The following is a 19,359-nucleotide window of genomic DNA, read 5'->3' as shown; positions in this document are numbered from 1 at the left end:
TGGTTAGTCAGGGAGAAGAATTTTATGGACTTTCCTGCCTGGGTTGGTTTCAAACCTCAATCCTCAGATCTTAGCCTCTTGAGTAGCAAAGATTACAGGCATGAGACTAGCACCCAGCCTTATGTACATTTTTTGAGTTAAATGACTCCACTACAAGTTGAGAAGGATTTGTAGTACATTTACTGTAATGAGGAATGCTATCTTATCAGTGGCATTTAGTTCAGGTCAGTTCTTTGTGTATGAGTTTTTACTTTAAATATATGTATCAGCTAAAGAGTATTCTCAAATTTTACTTTGTGATTCATGCTGAATGATTATTCTTTTTTGGCAGTCCTGGGGCTTGAACTCGGCCTGAGCACTGTCCCTGGCTTCCTTTTTTTGCTCAAAGCTAGCTCTCTACCACTTGAGTCACAGCACCATTTCTAGTTTGTTTATGTGGCGCTGAGAAATGAACCCAGGGCTTCATATATGCTAGGCAAGCACTCTACTGCTAAGCCACATTCCCAGCCCCTTGAATGACTATCCTAATCCCAACTTTAAAACAATTTGAGAGCAAATTCTTAAGTATATATGGACTGAAAGCAGTATCAGTGAAATTTTATAGAATGTTTTAAATACAGCTTCTGAAATCAATAGCAAGTATTTATCTAAAAAGGACAAATACCAAAGTATGTTTGAAAAGAAGGACTAGAGGCATGGCCCAAGTGGTAGAGCGCCAGGTGTTACTAAGAAAACTTGCTGAACAAGACCACCAAGCCATGAGGCAATTAGAAACCAGCCTAGGCAGGAAGCCTAGGAAACTTTATCTCTAAAATAATAATTAAAAAAGGCATGACTCAAATGACTGAGTGCCAGACCAGCAACCAAAACCAAAGCCCTGAGGTTCAAACACCAGTAAAACACCCCCCCCACAAATATACTACTACCACTACTACCACCAAAGAGTGCCAACCAAACAATAAAACACACACACACACACACACACACACACACACACACATATAAAAACCTAAAAAACACCAACCAACCAAAGCTTTTATTTCTCCCACAATGAAAACTTTCCCTTTAATAACATCTTTCAGAGCCTAGAAGTAAGACCCAAGAAGTTTATCCACATCTCCAAATAGGGCCAACACGCTTAGAGCCATGTGTTAGACTTTGGACACAGGTACACACACATAGCAAGGACAGAGCAACAAGGGCCACACGAGAAGCAGGAGAAAGTCCAAGAACAGCATGTATACACACACAGGCACCTCTGAGTTGAGTACAAAGCCTTTGTGGTTTCAGATCCTGATACACTCCTTGTCTAGCATAGAGCTCAGTGGCATTTATTATTATTATTTGCCAGTCCTGGGGTTTGAACTCAAGGCCTGGGCTTCTTTTGCTCAAGGCTAGCACTCTACCACTTGAGCCACAGCACCACTTCCGGCCTTTTCTGAGTATGTGGTACTGAACCCAGGGCTTCATGCATGCTAAGCAAGCACTCTACCACTAAGCCACATTCCCAGCCCCCGAGTGGCATTTTTTTTGATCCCTCTCTCAACAGGATAGAGGTGGCTGGATGGGAGAACACAATCTTGGATCAGCACTAAAATGGAGAGGTTCCAAGAGTTCTTTCTTTGAACACTCTGAAAGTGGTTAAGGATCATCTGTGGTACAGAACTTTTTAACCCCATCTCACTAACCAGGATCTTGGCTTGGAATGTGTAAGTTTTATTCCATTTTAGACTACCTTTAAAGTTGAAGTTGGCCAGTGAGCCCAGACCCTTGCCACTTATCTATGACTATCCCATTCATGGGGCACAGGAGTAACTAACTGAAGATCTCAAGAAAAAGAACCAGTCATGGGGGAAGTCACATGTATAACAGGGTAGTCATATGGGTGAGGAGACAGTCATGAAGGCTCAGGCATCAGATTGAAGTTGTCACAAACCATGGAGTCACACAGTGAGATGCAGGTTGTAACCCCAACTGTGAAGTTGTCATAGTATTGCAGGTTGTACCCTGCCTGGCAGTTGCACATGGGGAGCAGAGGGGTAATAAGCCTATCTTACATTTCACACTTTTTTTTGGAGGGAGTTAAAATCTGAAGGGAGGACACTTTAATACAAGGCAATATGTAGGATACCACATTTTCCATAGATCTATTTTGTTCCCATTTTTCTATTCTTTATGGAATACACATACACCTAGTATCCTATAACTCTTACACTCTCCATTAGCACCCCCACTGAAACGTAAAAACTTACCTTTATGATCTATTCTGCTCAGAGACAATCCTGGGCGAAGATTACGATTAATTATTTGAATTAAATCTTCACGCCTTGTGCTTTGAGGGCACCATATTTCTGTAAATCGGTTTCTTAAGGCAGGAGACAACTACAAAAGACACAAACTCTAATGTAAATTTGAACCCTATGAAGAAAGCTAGAAAACAAATGCTTTGAAACAATGTTAGCTAGGAATCCAGGAAACAAGGAAATGGTCCTAGTATATATAGCTCAGCCTGATCTGCAATACTCTTATGAAGCCCAATCTGGATCACACACATACACAGCCCTCAAATGCCTCTTCTGTTTCCTGCTTCTAACACATACTGCCTCATTAATCTCTAACAACACACCACACATCAGCATTATATCACTCTCTAGATATGACACAGAGCTCTGAAGCCTCATAGGAAGTGGGGCAAGCACTGTGATGCTAGTCATAGTCCAATGTGAACTTGTATTCTTAACCCTTAAGTAGCTTCCCCTTTTACATTAACAGCCATCTTCCTATAGAGAAGGGCCATCTTCATACAAGGAGAAACCTTACATGGACTTAAAGGGAATGGGATTTTAAGGAGACATTAATTTTATCTCGTATAGCAAAGTGTTGTTTAGATTCTCCAGTCCTCCCTAGGACTGTACCACACCCCTTTTAGAGTTTCCTCTTTCTTTTCCCAATGCCAATTCATCTCTATTCATAATGTTTGTGACATAACCTATGTATTACTTTACCACTGATTTTCTTTTTGGTTGGTGTTTGTATATCTAGTCTACCACAGGACCAGCAACAAACCTGTATACAGGAGTGGCTCATACAGGGACTTTTTCTAAGTATGTACATGTCCCTCACTACCATCCTGGATGACCTGTGCCTCTACTATTTAGGATCTTATTTTGCTCTGCTTGTTACACGGGCAAAACTAAAAGGTTCCTTTCCCTTAGGTAAGAACTGCCAAGTATTTTAGGGAAAACTGAAGTTGACAGGTAAAATTAATGTAAATAACTTTGAAATCAGACCTCTGAAGCACAGTAACATCATTCTACTATTGAGGAAAACTAGACACAAAATTTCACTATTAATTTTAGGCATCCAACAAGTTACCAAGGATCTTATCTGCCTTCATTCAGGATGCTTATCATCCCTACCAACACTTATGCTAACATTAGCAAACTGGGACCATACACATAATGACTTACCCACTTACAGGCTTACTCTTACAGCTGAGCTGAAAGCCACAAGGTCTCATTCCTGAACATTGAACATCTGAAGGAACTTAGCCAACAATGTGACAGACAGTGACTCACACACCCCTTAGCAGGGACGGGGAGCTTTTTTGTGCAAAGGGCCATTTGGATATTTCTATCATCACTCGTGGACCACAGAAAATAATCAAAATTGGCAGAAGGCCATATGTATCAGTATCATCATGTACCTAATTACTTCAGAGGCCTTACAGGCAGGACTTTCCCATCTCTGCCATAAGGGAAGAGATTATGTTCTCCCTGCAACACTAAAGAAGGTTCTTGGTTGATACTTTAAAACCACTAAAAATGACAGGTATTTAAGAAAGTAGACTCTAAAAGCAGAGCCTGACTTTAAATTGTAGTTCTAAATTCCCTTACAAATAAAACTAATATAAGCTTCATGTAGAACTCAAGAGCATTTGTTAATATAAGGTAAAGGCCTAGATCAAGTACTGAAACAAAATGTCATACGCATACAAAGTGAGCTATAAAATAAATAATTACCGGGTGCTAGTGGCTCATGCCTTTATCCTAGCTACTCATAAGGTTAAGATCTGAGAACTGAGGTTGCCAGCCCATGGAAAAAGACTGTGAGAATCCTATTTCCAATTAACCATAAAAAAGCCAGAAGTGAAGCTGTGGCTCAAATGTAGAACACTAGCCTTGAACCAAAAAGATCAGGGACAGTACCTATGTGTTGAATTCAAGCTCCAGGATAGCACAAACGAAAAAAAAAAAGGGGGGGGGGGCTAGGGGGAGAGAAGGGGAAAAAGAGAGAAAATATCCAGCCTGTAAGATTTTTCAATATACTGTCCAACAATATCTTTATTGGATTTGAAACATTACTTTGCTGTGACCTAACATGCAACTCCAAATGTATTAATATATATTAAGTTAAGACTAAATCTAGGAAGAAATTAGGCTTGAGGAAGTAGTTTTACCTCTTTTTTTCCATAGTCACCCCCAGGATTCATAGTTGCTAAGATACGGAATTTCTTTCCTGCAGTCAACAGCTCTACTTCGTCTTTGCCTTCCGGGCTGCCCTTTTCAGCTAATACCAGAGACTTTTCTACTTCAAGGACACTAAAAAATTAAAAAGAAAAAACAGAAAAGCAAAGTAAAGGCTTATGTATTTTACTTGTGATCTTCAACATTCTCTAAAAGAGAAAAAAAAATCCAACCTCATATGCTGACTCTAAAATGACTTAATATTCTATTATCTATAAAATGGAACTTTAAAAAACATTTTGGAGGCTGTGGGATTTGAATTCAAGGCTTTAAGTAGGCTAGAGATACTCTACCACTCTAGCCATACCCATAGCACCAAGAAACATATTTCTGATAAAGAAAAAAACCCCAAAATTCCTTTTTCCATAGATATGTTTCTAAGACTTTTTTTTTAAAACAACGGGCCTCTTGTATAAAAATATTCATTAGCAACATCACTTATAATACCCCAATGTGGAAACAAATCAAATGATATCAGTAAGTTAATAGATAAAAGAAAAATAGGACATAATCCATGTTATTAAGAATTCAGTGGAACAAAATAAGAATATATGCTTCAATATGGATGAAATTTGGAATATTAATATAAAGAAAAAAGATCATTTTTTTGAGATTTAGAAAGGAGAAATTTGTAGAGAAAAAGAAGGTTGGTGGTTGGGATAAAATAGACCCTACTAAGTAATGAAACTATAAAACTGTGTTTCAGTGGTGTCAAACTGTTTTTGCCAGTTATGGGGCTTGAACTCAGGGCCTGAAGCACTGTCCTTAGTTTCTTTTTGCTCAAGCCTAGCACTCTACCACTTGAGCCACTGTTCCACTTCTGGCTTTTTCTATATATGTAGTGCTAAGGAATCAAACCCAGGGCTTCATGTATATGAGGCAAGCACTTTACAACTAGGCCATTTACCCAGCCCTTATTTTATTTTTTAAACACCGATTATACATAGATCAAGCATATTTTATGAGGCAGGCTCCGATAACTCATGCCTGTGATTCTAACTACTCAAGAGGCTGAGATCTGAGGACTGAGGTTGAAGCCAGCCTGGGCAGAAAAGTCCAAGAGACTCTTATCTCCATTTAATCACTCAAAAACCAGAAGTGGCACCCTGTCTCAAGTGATAGAACATTAGCCTTGAGCACAAAAAGGCTCAGCTACAGCCCCCCAAGTCCTGAGTTAGAGCACCACAATCAACAACAAAAAAAAGTGCACCTATTTTATGATATATAAATTATGTCAATGGAGAATGAAAAACAGGTGTTACTACATCAAGATTAATAACATTGGATTGAGATATTAAAGTGCCTTAGGCAAATAGAATTTAGGATTCTTATAATAGTTCTTTCGAAAGATTGAAGACTATGCAAATAACTTTCCTTAAAAAGGAATTTGAATTCAGCTTTTTTTTTTTTTTGGCCAGTCCTGGGGCTTGGACTCAGGGCCTGCGCACTGTCCCTGGCTTCTTTTTGCTCAAGGCTAGCACTCTGCCACTTGAGCCACAGCGCCACTTCTGGCCATTTTCTGTATATGTGGTGCTGGGGAATCGAACCCAGGGCCTCATGTATATGAGGCAGGCACTCTTGCCACTAGGCCATATCCCCAGCCCTGAATTCAGCTTTTAACCCCAGCTGTAAAGAAAACTAAGCTCTCTTATATAGCAGCTTTAAAGAACCCCTAAAGAACATTTTCAAACATTAGCTCTGGACCTAAAGAAAACATTACTGTTAACAAGATTCACTATCTATAAAAACTAGCCAAGGAAACAATCAAACACAGGAAAATCTTACATTACCTGTTAAGTCTTTCTAGGACAGAGTCATCAGCCAATGAGATTTCATCCAAGAGGAACAAACCATCCTCCTTCATGGCCAGAACCAGAGGTCCATCATTCCACTCAAAAAGTCTTGATGTGTCTGTTTCTTCCTACAATTTGGAAAAGAGGTGGAAGGAATTAAATAGCAGGTGGTTCCATGTGACAATATTCATATAGCTAGGTGATGTTTGCTGAGCTAAAATAGTCATTCTGCAAGAATGGGTGTGAATGCAGGGTATAAAACCTGCAATTGGGGATGCTTTAAGAAGGCCCCTTATAAACAAGTAAAAATTTGATAGTAAGATACACATATCACCAAATTAGTAATTCTATCTAGAAATCCCACTATGAATAAAACCTCATAATTTCATATATACAAGTAACTACAGCTGCACAAATAAATAGACATATCAACATTTGCTACTAGACAAACCTTGTCATTTGGCTTCTGTCTTGCTGGCCGTAGTCCCCCTAGGAAGTCTGACGTTTCCATGTTTAAGTGGCAGTTGACTGAGTAAAGTTTCTGATTTGCCAAGGCTGCAAACACCTGGCAGATAGTAGTCTTCCCACACCTGTTAAAAATATTTATTAGATTATCAAGTTTTAACATGTTCACACCACAGTCCATAAACACTGTCAGCAAGAGGTGAGCCATGCTGAGCCTTACCACATAGAATATGAAGGAACACTAACCATTTTTCCCTTCTACACAGGTATTGAAAGGAATCTCACTTTAAAGCAGGGTTGGGAAACATCCAGCACAAGCTGTATAGGGCCAAGAAATTATTTGGTATATGATAGGACAGACAGGCCACCTGTGTATTTCGATGATCTTGCATGGCAAGCAAAGGGATAAGGTTCCCCACTTCTGCTTTAAAGAAACGGAGATAAATGAAAGTGATAAAAGAAGTTACTTTTCATAAACAAGGAATCTAAATATAAATATCTTGGACTGGAAGTGTGGCTCAAGTGAGAAGGCACAAGTCAAGTGTAAGTCAAGTTCAACCCCAGCACCACCACACAAAAAGAAAAATTTAAAAAGTAACAAATAATCCTATAGAACTGAACTAAAACTTTTTTTCTGGCCAGTCCTGGGGCTTGAACTCAGGGCCTGGACACTTTCCTTGAGTTTCTTTTTGCTCAAGCCTAGCATTCTGCCACTTGAGCCACTTCTGGCTTTTTCTAGGTATGTGGTACTAAGGAATCGAACCCAGGGCCTCATGCATGCTAGGTAGGCACCTTACCACCTTCCCACCCCCTGAACTAAAACTTTTCAATGAGTTACTTTCACAAAACCTTACCCAGTATCTCCAACCAGTAACACAGGTTCACCAAATTCCAATGCCCTTCCCACCAATACAGCCAGTCTCCGTAAGGCCTCAGTCCACACGATATGACCAAACATAGAATCAAATGTAGATATTTTGATAGATGATTTACCTATCCAAAGAAGAACATACTTAGGTTTGAATAAATATAACTTAGCTCATATTCCTCTGGGGTTTCTAAGAAAGTTTACTCACCCAATAATTTTAGGGTATTTTCTTTGGAAAAAAGAGATCGGGGACATAATTTTTTCTTGAAATGTTTTTCAAGTACTTTTTGAATCACATCAACTTCCTCCTGCTTCCTGACTCGGCCTGCTAAAAGCATAAAACCTGAGGGTTTAACAAAATAGGAACAATTAACACCTGGTAGGAACACCAAAAGACATTGAGAACAACATTGCCCCATTTGTAAGGAAATGGAAGGACTTGGAAAAAATTATACTAAGTGAAGTGAGCCAGACCCAAAGAAACATGAACTCTATGGTCTCCCTCATAGGGAATAATTAGCACAGGTTTAGGCTAGTCACAGTAGAGGATCACAAGAGCCTAATAGCTATGCCCCAATGAATGCATAAGATGATAGTAAGTGAAATGAACTCCATGTTATGGAAATGAGTGTTATATCATTGTTGTAATTACTTTCAACATGCCATGTGAAACAGTAGCTTCATTTGTTGATGATCCTCTTGTATCCCCTTCCTGTAGTTGTACCCACACTATCACTGTATCTCATCTGAGTACACTGGATACTATATATACTGGTATTAGAACTAGGGAAATGAAAGGGAATATCAAAATCGAGAGACAAAGAATAAAAAGACAAATGATTCCAAAAGCAATACTTGCAAAACCATTTGGTGTAAACCAACTGAACAACTCGTGGGGAAAGAAGAGAAAGGGGAAGGGGGAGGGGGGAACGAGGGAGGTGGTAACAAACAGTATAAGAAATGTACCCAAGGCCTAACCTATGAAACTGTAACCTCTTTGTACATCACTTTGACAAAAAGTAAGAAAAAAGAAAGAAAGATCATGGTGAAGAAAAAAAAAATTTTTTTTTAAAAAGAACCAATATCTAAAATTCACATGATGCTGGTGAAGCAGAAATTTAATGAACTACCTCGGAAAACTAAGACAGGCTGAATTAACCACATACAGTACTTAACCTTGATGTACAAAAAATAGCACATGTGAATCTCAAGTGAAAAAGCTACATTAGAAAGAGTATACATACTCTGTGAAGTACCATTTGATGGAGCTTATGCACAAACAAAATCAAACTGCTGTGGTAAACATTAGAATAAGGGTTTTACCTCTCCTTACCAGAGAAAAAAAGAACATTGTGAAGTGGTGAAATATTCTAAATCCTGGCGGAAGTGGAAAAATGCTTTGTCATACATTATTACTTCAATAGAGAAGTTAAAGGAAAAGAATTCTCTCTTTATATTTTTATGTAATTTTATTATTTTAAAGACAGTTCTCTTGTACAGCAAAGGCTTCCTTAAACTCACAGTAATCAAAATGCTGAGATCACAGAATTTGCTAACTATGCCGGTCCTTCCTCTGTTATTACTAAAGAAGAGAAAATTAAGGAACTAGGACTTCAGCTAAATGGTACACAGAGTGATCAACACGCATAAGGTCTGGGTCTGAAACAAGGACTTAAGAGGGTGGTTTTGCTATATGCAAATGCCCAGTTTATAACTAAATGCAGGATAATGCTCAGAACCAAGGCCTTCAGTTTATATCATTCTCCCTTGCTATCTTAAGCTTTGGTTACAATCTGTTTCATGACTGATAACCCAACGATTGTAAAACTGAAAGCATCAAGATGCTTAAGCTTCAATGAAGTCTATTCTACAATACTATAAAAGCTGCTAAAAGTCTCAAATCAATGCTTTTTTGACTTGCCCATTTTGAGTCATCCTCTCCTAAAATCCACCTGAGAGTCCAAGAACAAGTCCTATCACAATAAAGATCCTGTAACAAGAGTCAAAACCAGGTCAGGTTCCAGGGTTCATGCTTACAATCCTAGTTACTCAGAAGGCAGATATCTGAGGATTGCAGTTCAAAGGCAGGCTGGGCAGAAAAGTCTCGAGATTTATTTCTACTATCAAAAATCCAGAAGCACAGCAGTGGTTCAACTGAGACAGTGCTCCAGGAATGGACACACGCACACACACACTCCCAGGACTGTAACTTTCTTATCCCTGACAAGGCTCTTTGACCTATTTGGAAATATTGACAAACCCAACTAGTTTGACCTTTGCTCAAGGCGGCTTGACTGTACATATTTCTTGCTTCTTAGATTATTACCTCTATTTAATAGAGGAAGAAACATAAGTAGCTCTTAGTAGTTCCTAAAAGAGTGTTATACACTTACTTTGTTTCCCCTCACCCCTCAGCCCCACCACTACTTCTTCCTTAGTATGACAATATTGAATAAATTCCTCCCCTATTAACTTTTTGTGTTTAGGTTGTTTGGGTTAAATGAACAGACATGTTTTGTTGACTGCTCCAAGATTCTAGTTTAAAACCTAATGACAGACATAAATACAAGAGAGACAGGAGACAGACACACAGAGACAGAGGACATAGGGAAAGAAATTCCCACAAGCTAGCTTTATTTATTCTCCCCTTATGTAGCGCCTTACAAACCAGAGCACTTCATGCTATTCACAGTAAATAAATATACGTTCTTTCTACCAATTAAATCCAAATGGCCAAGTCTGAAACAGGCCTATTTATGTTGCCAATAAAAAGCCAACAAAAGGGGTGACATTGTCCAAAAAGAAATGTATGGATTATCTGACTCATGTTAACTGTAATCCCTCTGTACACCACCTTTGTACCTTTGTAATGACATTAAGAAAAAACATAAAAAAAAAATAAGCCGGCTATGGCTGAGGTCTGGGCTTGGCCGAACTACAAGTTTAATCTGATATATGCCAAACATGCCTTTTTCCACTGGTATGTGGGTGAAGGGGTGCAGGAAGGAGAGTTTTCTGAGGCCCATGAGGACATGGCTACCCTAGAGACGGATTATGAGGAGGTTGGAGCAGACAGTGCTGATGGGGAGGATGTGAGTGAAGAGTACTAGATGCTGTTGCTTTACACTCCATGTTATTGTGATTATTTTATTTTTGGCATTGTATTGTGTACGACTTTTAAATTCCAACCTGTCAATAAAATGTTTCTATAAAAAAAAAAAAGAGCCAATAAAGCTACCTGCCAAAAAAATGCCCGCAGTCCTACTTGTGGCAACTTGAAGGAACGCATTAAGACTTTAGGAAACGGGTTGTTCATTGAATGTATAAAATAATCGGAACAGCAACCACAATTTAGGCAGTATTTGACTGGCCAAATGACTTATCTTTAAAATAAAGGTATTTCATTGAGCCTATAATATGGTGGTATCATGCCAATAATCCCAGTAATTGGCAGGCTGAGGAAAGAAAATCAAGAGTTTATGGCTGGCCTGCACTACTACACAGTAAGACACTGTCTTGAAAACAATCCAAACACTTAATTGAAAACATACCATCATTGGCTAAATGCTGTAGCCAGTCATATTCCTTCTCCGTCTCCTCAGCCAATCTATATCGTTCAGCCCATCGGAACAGATCACGAAGAGTGATAAAGCCTTGCTTTCCAGCAAACACTGAAGAACTTCTGCGGTAGGACTATTAAAGTATCAAAACAAATGAGCAGAGGAGTTGGTTGCACATAATGGAAAGCATGGAATACAACTCATAAAGTTCCAGACAAATTTAAATTCCCATTAGAGGAATTTCATTCCACTAAGATTAAATTTCTTGATAATCTTAATGGACTAATAATCATTGTGCAAAGAAAAATGTTCAACCTCGTGTATAAATAATAGGAACAAACAGGGCTGGGAATATGGCCTCGTGGTCCAGTGCTTGCCTCACATACATGAAGCCCTGGGATCGATTCCTCAGCACTACATATATACAAAAAGCCAGAAGTGGTGCTGTGGCTCAAGTGGTAGAGTGCTAGCTTTGAGCAAAAAGAAGCCAGGGACAGTGTGCTCAGGCCCCGAGTTCAAGCCCCAGGACTGGCAAAAAGAAGAATAGGAATAAACAACATGACGCTATCTCATACAGAAAAAAATATAAAAAATGAAATAATGTGAAGGATGAAAAGATCAGCCCTACAATGTAAGATCATAGTGCTAGAGTTTTAATTACTAACATTTTGTAATTTGACAGTGTTTCTATAAATCAAATTTTTGATAAAGAACTTCAAGGTAGGCAATGTGGCTCACACTTATGTTGCCAGTTACGTAAGAGGAAGGCACAATGAGGACTGCAGATCTAGACCTGTTTGGTCTATAAAAATATAAATAACTACAAGGCCTGCATGCTGGTCTGTGTATGTCAACCCAGCTGCATAGAAAGAGAAAGAAGTAGGATTGTACCTAGGCCAGCCCTGACAAAAGTGAAACCTTATTAAAAAATAACCCAAATTTAAAAAAAAGCAACTTTAAAAATTTAATTAAATACATGTTAAAAAGATCAACTGACATATCACATACAACAGCCTAGGTCCAATCTCCAGCTCTATAATAAAAGGGAAAAAAACAAAACCCAACAACTCTTTCTTTACAATTAACAAAGAAGAATCCAACAAGTCACAAACTGATACATTTAACTGTATAACTAGGGACAAAATCAACATCACATATAAAAATAAAAATTTTAACCTGGATACAGTTGCACATCACTGTAATCCCATCCCAGCTACATGGAAAACTAAGGGAAGAGGGTCTCTAATTGAAGATCAGCTAATTAAAATATTAAAATAATGGTTAACATCTGGGCTCGAGGCTCCACACCCGCAATCCTATCTACTCAGGAGGCTGAGATCTGAGAATTGCAGTTCCAAGCCAGCACAGGCAGCAAAGTCTGTAAGACTCTCATCTCTAATAAACTACTAAGAAAACTGCTGGAAGTTGATTAAGTGATAGAGTGCTAGCTTCAGGTAAAAAGATGCACAGAGACAGCAAAGTACCCAGGCCTTTAAGTTCAGGCCCCAAGACAGGCACTCACACACGTGCACACACCTGTTAACATAAAAAACTGCAGTTTTCCTATGCAAAAACTTATAAACAGAATTACCGTAATATGTAAAATATCAGAAAAATTTAGGGTGCTATAAGATTAAAAATAATTCCAAATGGGGGCTGGAGTTAGTTCAGCTCATCAACTTAAACATGAACAGAATGCATTTACAATAAGATTGTAAGGGGTGGGAGCAGATGCAAAGTGGTAGTACACTTGCTTAGTAAGCCATGGCTCCGAGTTCAAATACAGGTACCAACCTAAACAACAATAACAACAAAATCCCAAGATCTCTACTCTGTAAAAATATAGACTTGTTTGTACTCCAGATAACCTAATCCAATCAACACATCCATCTAAATCAAGTTCATGAAATACCTGAAGGTCCAACATGACTTTAACCAATTTGCTGCAATAGGATGGAGGCAAACTACATCGCTTGTGCAAGATTGTTTCCAATTCAGAACTAGGCAATTCATCAAAATGCAATTCTACAAAACGATTCCTGAAGGCTCTGGAGAGCACCTAGGAAATAAACAGAAAAAATATGGTAAAAAGGATCTTTTTCAGCTAGTACCCTAAAAAGTCCTACTATTCACCACAGTAACAGGAACTCCTCAATAATAGTAAAATTGTTTCATTCTTAACAAGAAAGATTTACTATTCGGTAGGGTCATGAACAGGAGAGACAGGGTAAAGGAGACTCACTTTTCTGCCGCCATAAAGTCCTGGTGGATTTTGGGTGGCAAAAAGCATGAATCGAGGGTGTGCTTTAACAACTTCTTGGGTTTCAGTTATAAGCAATTCACGGTTATCATCCAATAATCTGTTCAATGCCTCCAACACATCAGTAGGGGCCAAGTTTAATTCATCTAAGACAATCCAATAGCCCTTTCTCATAGCATCAATAAGAACACCTACAAGGAAATGACCACTGAGAATTAGTGTATTAATGAAGGCAGTGTTTTTACCAGACTATGCATCAACAAATACTAAATTATTATATTTACATGGAAATTATTTCCTCTAGCTAGTTTGCCCCCAAATCTATGACACTGAGGATAAAAGCACAATTCAATAATAACAGTCCTATAGAAAGCATGAACTAGGATGAAGAATTCCCTTCAACTTAATTTTTCTTTGCAGTAAAATTTTGTGAAAATTACCAATTCACTGATTTACTCCAAACTTCCTTACTGCATTCTTTGAATCTCTAAGAAACAAAGCAACAGTAATAATGCCCTCTTTAAACAATGACAGTTTTCCTGTACATGCCTGAAATGATTAATGGGATCCAAGTAAATCTAGAATATAAACACCATACCTCAATGATAGAGGTCCATGGGCCTCAATTAGAAAATGATGACAACTAGTACTATGCAGGAAGTGGGAAACTCAAATCCACACAACAAAATGTTAACACTACCTTCTTTAAAAACAAGTTTCCCCGAAGAGTCAGATGTGTAACAACCAATGTACTCCTGAATATCTGTGTGTTCATGATTATTAATTCGTACACAGTGGTTGCCAGTGGCTGCGGCCAACCACCGAATCAAGCTTGTTTTACCAACTGATGTCTCTCCCTGAATCAGCACTGGATAGGTTCTGCAAAAGATTATTCAATAATGCGATTTAAAGACACACAGAAACAGAAATGACAATATCTAAAAACCAGAATTGAAAAATGTTTACAAAAGAATGACTACATCACTTAACAATCACAGAGTACTTTTATATACTTATGTATACAGAAAGATCTACGTAAAACTTGCTTCTTAAAAAATACTGAGAATACATCTAATCTCTCTGGCACTATTTGCATGATACAAAAAAAAAAAGCTTTAAAGAAGTTTACGCCCCTATTGCTCTTATTAAAGGTAACAATGCTCCTTTGTGCAACTAGAAATAATGTTTTGTGGCAGAAGTCCCAAATTGACTTTACAAAGTAACAATCCAAGGGACAAAGAAATAGTGATAGAAGACTAGAGAATACTGTGAAAACGTGTGGAAATGCAAAACTGATACCTTCTTCTGTATAACTAATGTAAGCTAATAAAAAAGTAACAATTAAATTAAAGTAGCAATTCAGTTAGTTAATGAGTAAAAGTCAGCTGTTTCAGTTAAGGAAGATAGTTCGGAGTAACATTAATATGCAACATCAGTAGAAAAAGCTTACACACCCAGCAGAGACCACACGGACTATATCTCTCAGGTTCAACTTAACAGACGATGTCAGAACATAAGTCTCATCTATGGTAGGTTCCTTGTCTCCCACTGAAATCCAATAGCCTTCAACCTGGATGAGCCGACCTCCTTTGGGCTCTGGAATAGGCTGAAAGGTAAGTTTGAAGATGGCTCAGTATCATGACAACAATGGTAGTCAATAAGAGCTGGGATTAGGAAGTTATAAAAATGCTTTCATCACTAAAATCCACGGGTAAAATATGAACATAAAATTACTTTTAGGAATGCAAAGAAAATGTGGTCATAAACTGATTTTAAAGTCAGGATGGGAACAGGTGTGTTTGAGGGGAAAGTAGAGTAAAAATAATTTTCCCCATACACGATGATTCATTTCTCTTAAGAATTTTTATTTCCTATACACCATATTCCCCCAGCCCCCACACTGGGCCAGTGTGGTAATAAAAGAGGAAGACTGCATTATTATATTCTGGATCCTCTAAAAGAGATTTTTACTGACTTTCTAGACTAAACCTTAATGAAAAATACAGATGATGAAATAATCTTTGAAAAATAAGGTTGGATTGTACAATTTTACATGTTAAAATAGTTGAACTGTTGTGCATAAATTCTCTTCTATAAACTTGGTCCATACTTGAAACTGTCTAGGTCCCAGTTTTAAGGGTCTTTATTGAGGTGGGGGTGATCTTTAAGCTTCCATCACAATAATGTAAAACACATGCAAAAAAATGAGCAAATGGATAAGACTAGTATTTAATTACACCATCAAAGCAAGTCATTCCCTTTGTATGATATACACTAACAAAAATGTTATAGATATTATACAAAAGCTAAACAATCACCTAGATGGACTGTATAGATAACCCTTTGAGGCAACCATCTAGTTAAAAAAAAAAAAAAAGAAAAAAGATCTCTGTTCAGAATTATCCAAGAAAGGCTAGAAAAGCTAGGGCTGGATGGAGATGTAGCATAGTGGTACATGGTTTGCCTATTATATATGAGGCCCTGAATTTGATTGCCAGCATTCTGCACCCCCAAACAAGGGAAGTTATAGAATATTCATCTACAATGATGTTACTTACATAAATATACCTTGAATTTACTTCATCAACAAACACACACTATCATTTGAATACATGAAAAAACAACATATAGCTGGGGACTGGTGGCTCATGCCTGTAATACTAGTTACTCAAGAGACTGTGATCTGAGAATCATGGTTCGAAGCCAGTCTGGACAGGAAAGTCTATCAGACGCTTATCTCCAATCAACCACCAGAAAACAGGAAGTGAAGCTGTGGCTCAAAGTGGTAGATTACTAGCCTTAGACAAAGCAAAACAAAACTCAGGTGTAGTGCCCAGCCCTGAATTCAAGCCCTAGGATTGACCAAAAGGTTTTAAAAAAATTATACATTATAATTTAGCTGTAAAGGGATAACTGTACGATTTAAAACTCCTAAGCAAAGAATGAGAACTGTATGTTCACCTGTGAACATTTCTACAACCATTAACTTTTTGCAATAGAATACTTTCATAATTCAAAAGTTTTATTAAAATAAATTAAGGCAAAACTTTTGATAATTCAACTGTCCACTTATGTTACAAAGTCAAAGAATGTACCTGTTTCAGCAAACTTTTGACATTGCCAGAAATAATGTGTTGACAAATAAGCTTCTGAACCACAGGGTGTGATGTCCTATCAAGTTGTGTTAAGAAACCCAAACAAAAGCCCTAGAGAGAAAACAGATATACATTAAGTTGCCCCTTTATAATATCTTAAATAGTACTCAACATTTGGGTCGTGCTATTTCCCAGAATACTCTTTAAACATGATAAAGAAAAAGGGAAGGTGGCACTAGGGTAATGTGACAAAGAAGCACTGGTAAATGTGGTATACTCATCCCATTCTCTCCTTTCCATGGGGAGCCTTATCCACCCAGCTTCTAAATAAAAACAGACTTTAGAAAGACCTCATAGAGCGAACGCTGGATACTGCCACATGGATTGGAAGCTGCAAATCGCAAGGCCCTGCAGAGAGTCCGGAGGCTGTAGTGAGGTCTGTGGCCAGTTCCATCCACTAATTTGGTACCAGATTCTTTCCGCAAAGCTGTGTAGAAGCTACAAAAAGAATGCATTTCATACAGGTTAACAGGATCAGTTAACTTGGGGGTGGTGGTTTGGGAAAGATAGGGGAGAATGATGGAAGGAGTCAAGATGCAATGACACCTTGGAACAACTAGACAGACAGACAGCAAGGAACAGGGTTGGGGGATGGAGAAGAGAGGGCAAATAATCTCAGTGGTATAGAGTGTGTGCTTAGCAAGTACAAGGACTGGGTTCTGATTCCCGGCATTACAACATTCACATACTAAAGTTGGTGGTGACAGGGCTATGTGGGAGGACACCATGGAAAAAAACAACAAAATGTAAAGTGAACTATTAATATGATTCTATTTCAACCTTTTACATACTGTATTTCTTTCAGGAGGACAAAGAGAAAGTTAAATGATTTTCTCAGAATGATACAATTAACTTTTAGCTTCTAGAGCTAACATTAGAATTTAGATTGTCTAATAAAAAATACCAAACTCTTTCTAGATGGCATACAAAGCACAGTAACTGACCTTAAAGCAACAAGTCATGTTACTCTTCTTAATATTGTTTTCTAGGTCTCTAGTATAGACCATCTGAGTTGATAAATTATATGGCCTTTTGGAAATAGAGGGATGGCTCAAGTGCTAAGAGTTCCAGGAAGGAGCAACAAAGCCGAGTAAGACACACACACACACACACACACACACACACACAACCCCCCCATATTACATGACATTCCTCCTTGTAAGTTACTTACCTAGCATGCAAAGTAAGATTTCATCAAGACAGATAAAAATACAAAACATTTATACCTAATCTAGGAAAATAAACTTCTGGTCATAAATATAGAAGTAATCAAGAGAGCAGTATGTGATGACATATCCTCAATAGTAGTGGTTCTAAGCTTTACATGTCCTTAGGAAAACCTAAGGGAGTTCATATAAAGATATAACCTTAAAAGAAATCTACACAATTGTTCTGTTACACCTCTCCAGTTATAAGCAAGAAAAAAGAGAAAAAAAAGTGTTTGTACTTGAAAGTTATCTTCAGAAGAAAAGTATAAAGACAAGCCAGAGAAAACCTACTTTATGATTCCTTGAACAGTGTTCTTGCTCAGACTCAATCCTTTTAGATAATCCAAAATAAGAATTTGCAAGTCTTCTTTACATTGTAATTCTTCTACATAAAGTTCGGTGAACCTGTAGATTAATTAAATAACTGCTTTTAATACTTACAAAATCTTTTGGTGTAAACCAACTGAACAACTCATGGGGTGGGGAAAAGGGGAAGGGTGGAAATGAGGGAGGAGGTAACAAGTTATACAAACATACCCACTGCCTTACGTATGAAACTGTGACCTCTCTGTACATCACTTTGACAATAATAATAAAAAAGTAACTGCTTTTAGAAAACACAGCCATGTGGAAAATAGAAAAAGATGAAAAAGAAGTTATATAAGCTTATTTTAAGTGCACATATACCACAAATCTTTCACTTGAGGTACAAATGAACGCATAAGCTGCTTCTACACAATAAACTTCTATAAGTAATCCTTGAACTTAGTTACATAACTATCATTTTCAGAAGATAATTTTAAGTGTAACAAAATTATGTGCAATAAAAAAAATCCAGTCACCAGGGCACTCACTGGTGCCTCAAACCCATAATCCTAGCATCTCAGGAGGCTGAGATATGAGGGTCATAGTTCGATGGCAGCCTGGGCAGGAAAAGTCTATGAGACTCATATCTTAAGTAACCACCAGAAAACCAGAAGTGGTGCCATGGCTCAAGTGGTACAATGAGTAAAAAGAAGCTCAGTGACAGCAACAAGGCCCAGAGTTCAAGCCCCAGGACTGGTAAAAATAACAAAAAAGCAAATGATGCATCAAAAGAAAATGCATACTTTAATGGACCTTTGAAAACTACTCTATGAAAATCAAAAGGAAAAGAACTCTAACTTGCTCCAACATTTTGAAACCTGAAATCAAACAAAAAGTTACAATAATAATTTATCTTTTCTTAAATGTTACATATATAAACTACCAAAATTAAGTACTTTGTTCATGTCAGTGCTCAGTGAGAAAAAAAGAAAGAAAGAAACTTACAGGCTGGGGATGTGGCTTAGTGGTAGAGTGCTTGCCTAGGATGCACAGAGCCCTAAGTTCAATTCCTTAGTACCACAAACACAGTAAAGGCCAGAAGTGGCACTGTGGCCCTAGTGGTAAGAGTGCTAGTCTTCAGCAAGAAAAGCAACTCAGGGACAGTGTCTAGGCTGAGTTCAAACCCCAGGACTGGCAAAAAAAAAATAAAAAAACTTA

At 37.9% G+C, this 19,359-nt stretch overlaps 1 protein-coding gene across 3 annotated transcripts in view; it reads right to left on the bottom strand.

Moving 5' to 3' along the window:
* Nucleotides 1–19,359, bottom strand: part of Mdn1 (midasin AAA ATPase 1) — a 156,119-nt gene that overhangs the window by 85,004 nt on the left and 51,756 nt on the right. For all 3 annotated transcript variants that reach the window (XM_048353838.1, XM_048353839.1, XM_048353840.1), the window contains exons 20-33: nt 18,127–18,240; nt 16,918–17,065; nt 16,568–16,678; nt 14,927–15,078; nt 14,173–14,351; nt 13,455–13,663; nt 13,125–13,271; nt 11,204–11,345; nt 7,861–7,995; nt 7,639–7,777; nt 6,771–6,909; nt 6,317–6,447; nt 4,460–4,601; nt 2,253–2,382 (exon numbers count right to left, since the gene is read on the bottom strand). In XM_048353838.1, coding sequence (XP_048209795.1) covers nt 2,253–2,382; nt 4,460–4,601; nt 6,317–6,447; nt 6,771–6,909; nt 7,639–7,777; nt 7,861–7,995; nt 11,204–11,345; nt 13,125–13,271; nt 13,455–13,663; nt 14,173–14,351; nt 14,927–15,078; nt 16,568–16,678; nt 16,918–17,065; nt 18,127–18,240 — 2,018 coding nt within the window. The remainder of the gene's footprint in view (nt 1–2,252; nt 2,383–4,459; nt 4,602–6,316; nt 6,448–6,770; nt 6,910–7,638; nt 7,778–7,860; nt 7,996–11,203; nt 11,346–13,124; nt 13,272–13,454; nt 13,664–14,172; nt 14,352–14,926; nt 15,079–16,567; nt 16,679–16,917; nt 17,066–18,126; nt 18,241–19,359) is intronic.

Source organism: Perognathus longimembris, chromosome 9 (genome assembly GCF_023159225.1).
Source record: "Perognathus longimembris pacificus isolate PPM17 chromosome 9, ASM2315922v1, whole genome shotgun sequence".
Lineage (NCBI taxonomy): Eukaryota > Metazoa > Chordata > Mammalia > Rodentia > Heteromyidae > Perognathus > Perognathus longimembris.
The sequence above is the reverse complement of the archived record's forward strand: the minus strand, read 5'-3'. Positions and strand labels throughout refer to the sequence as shown.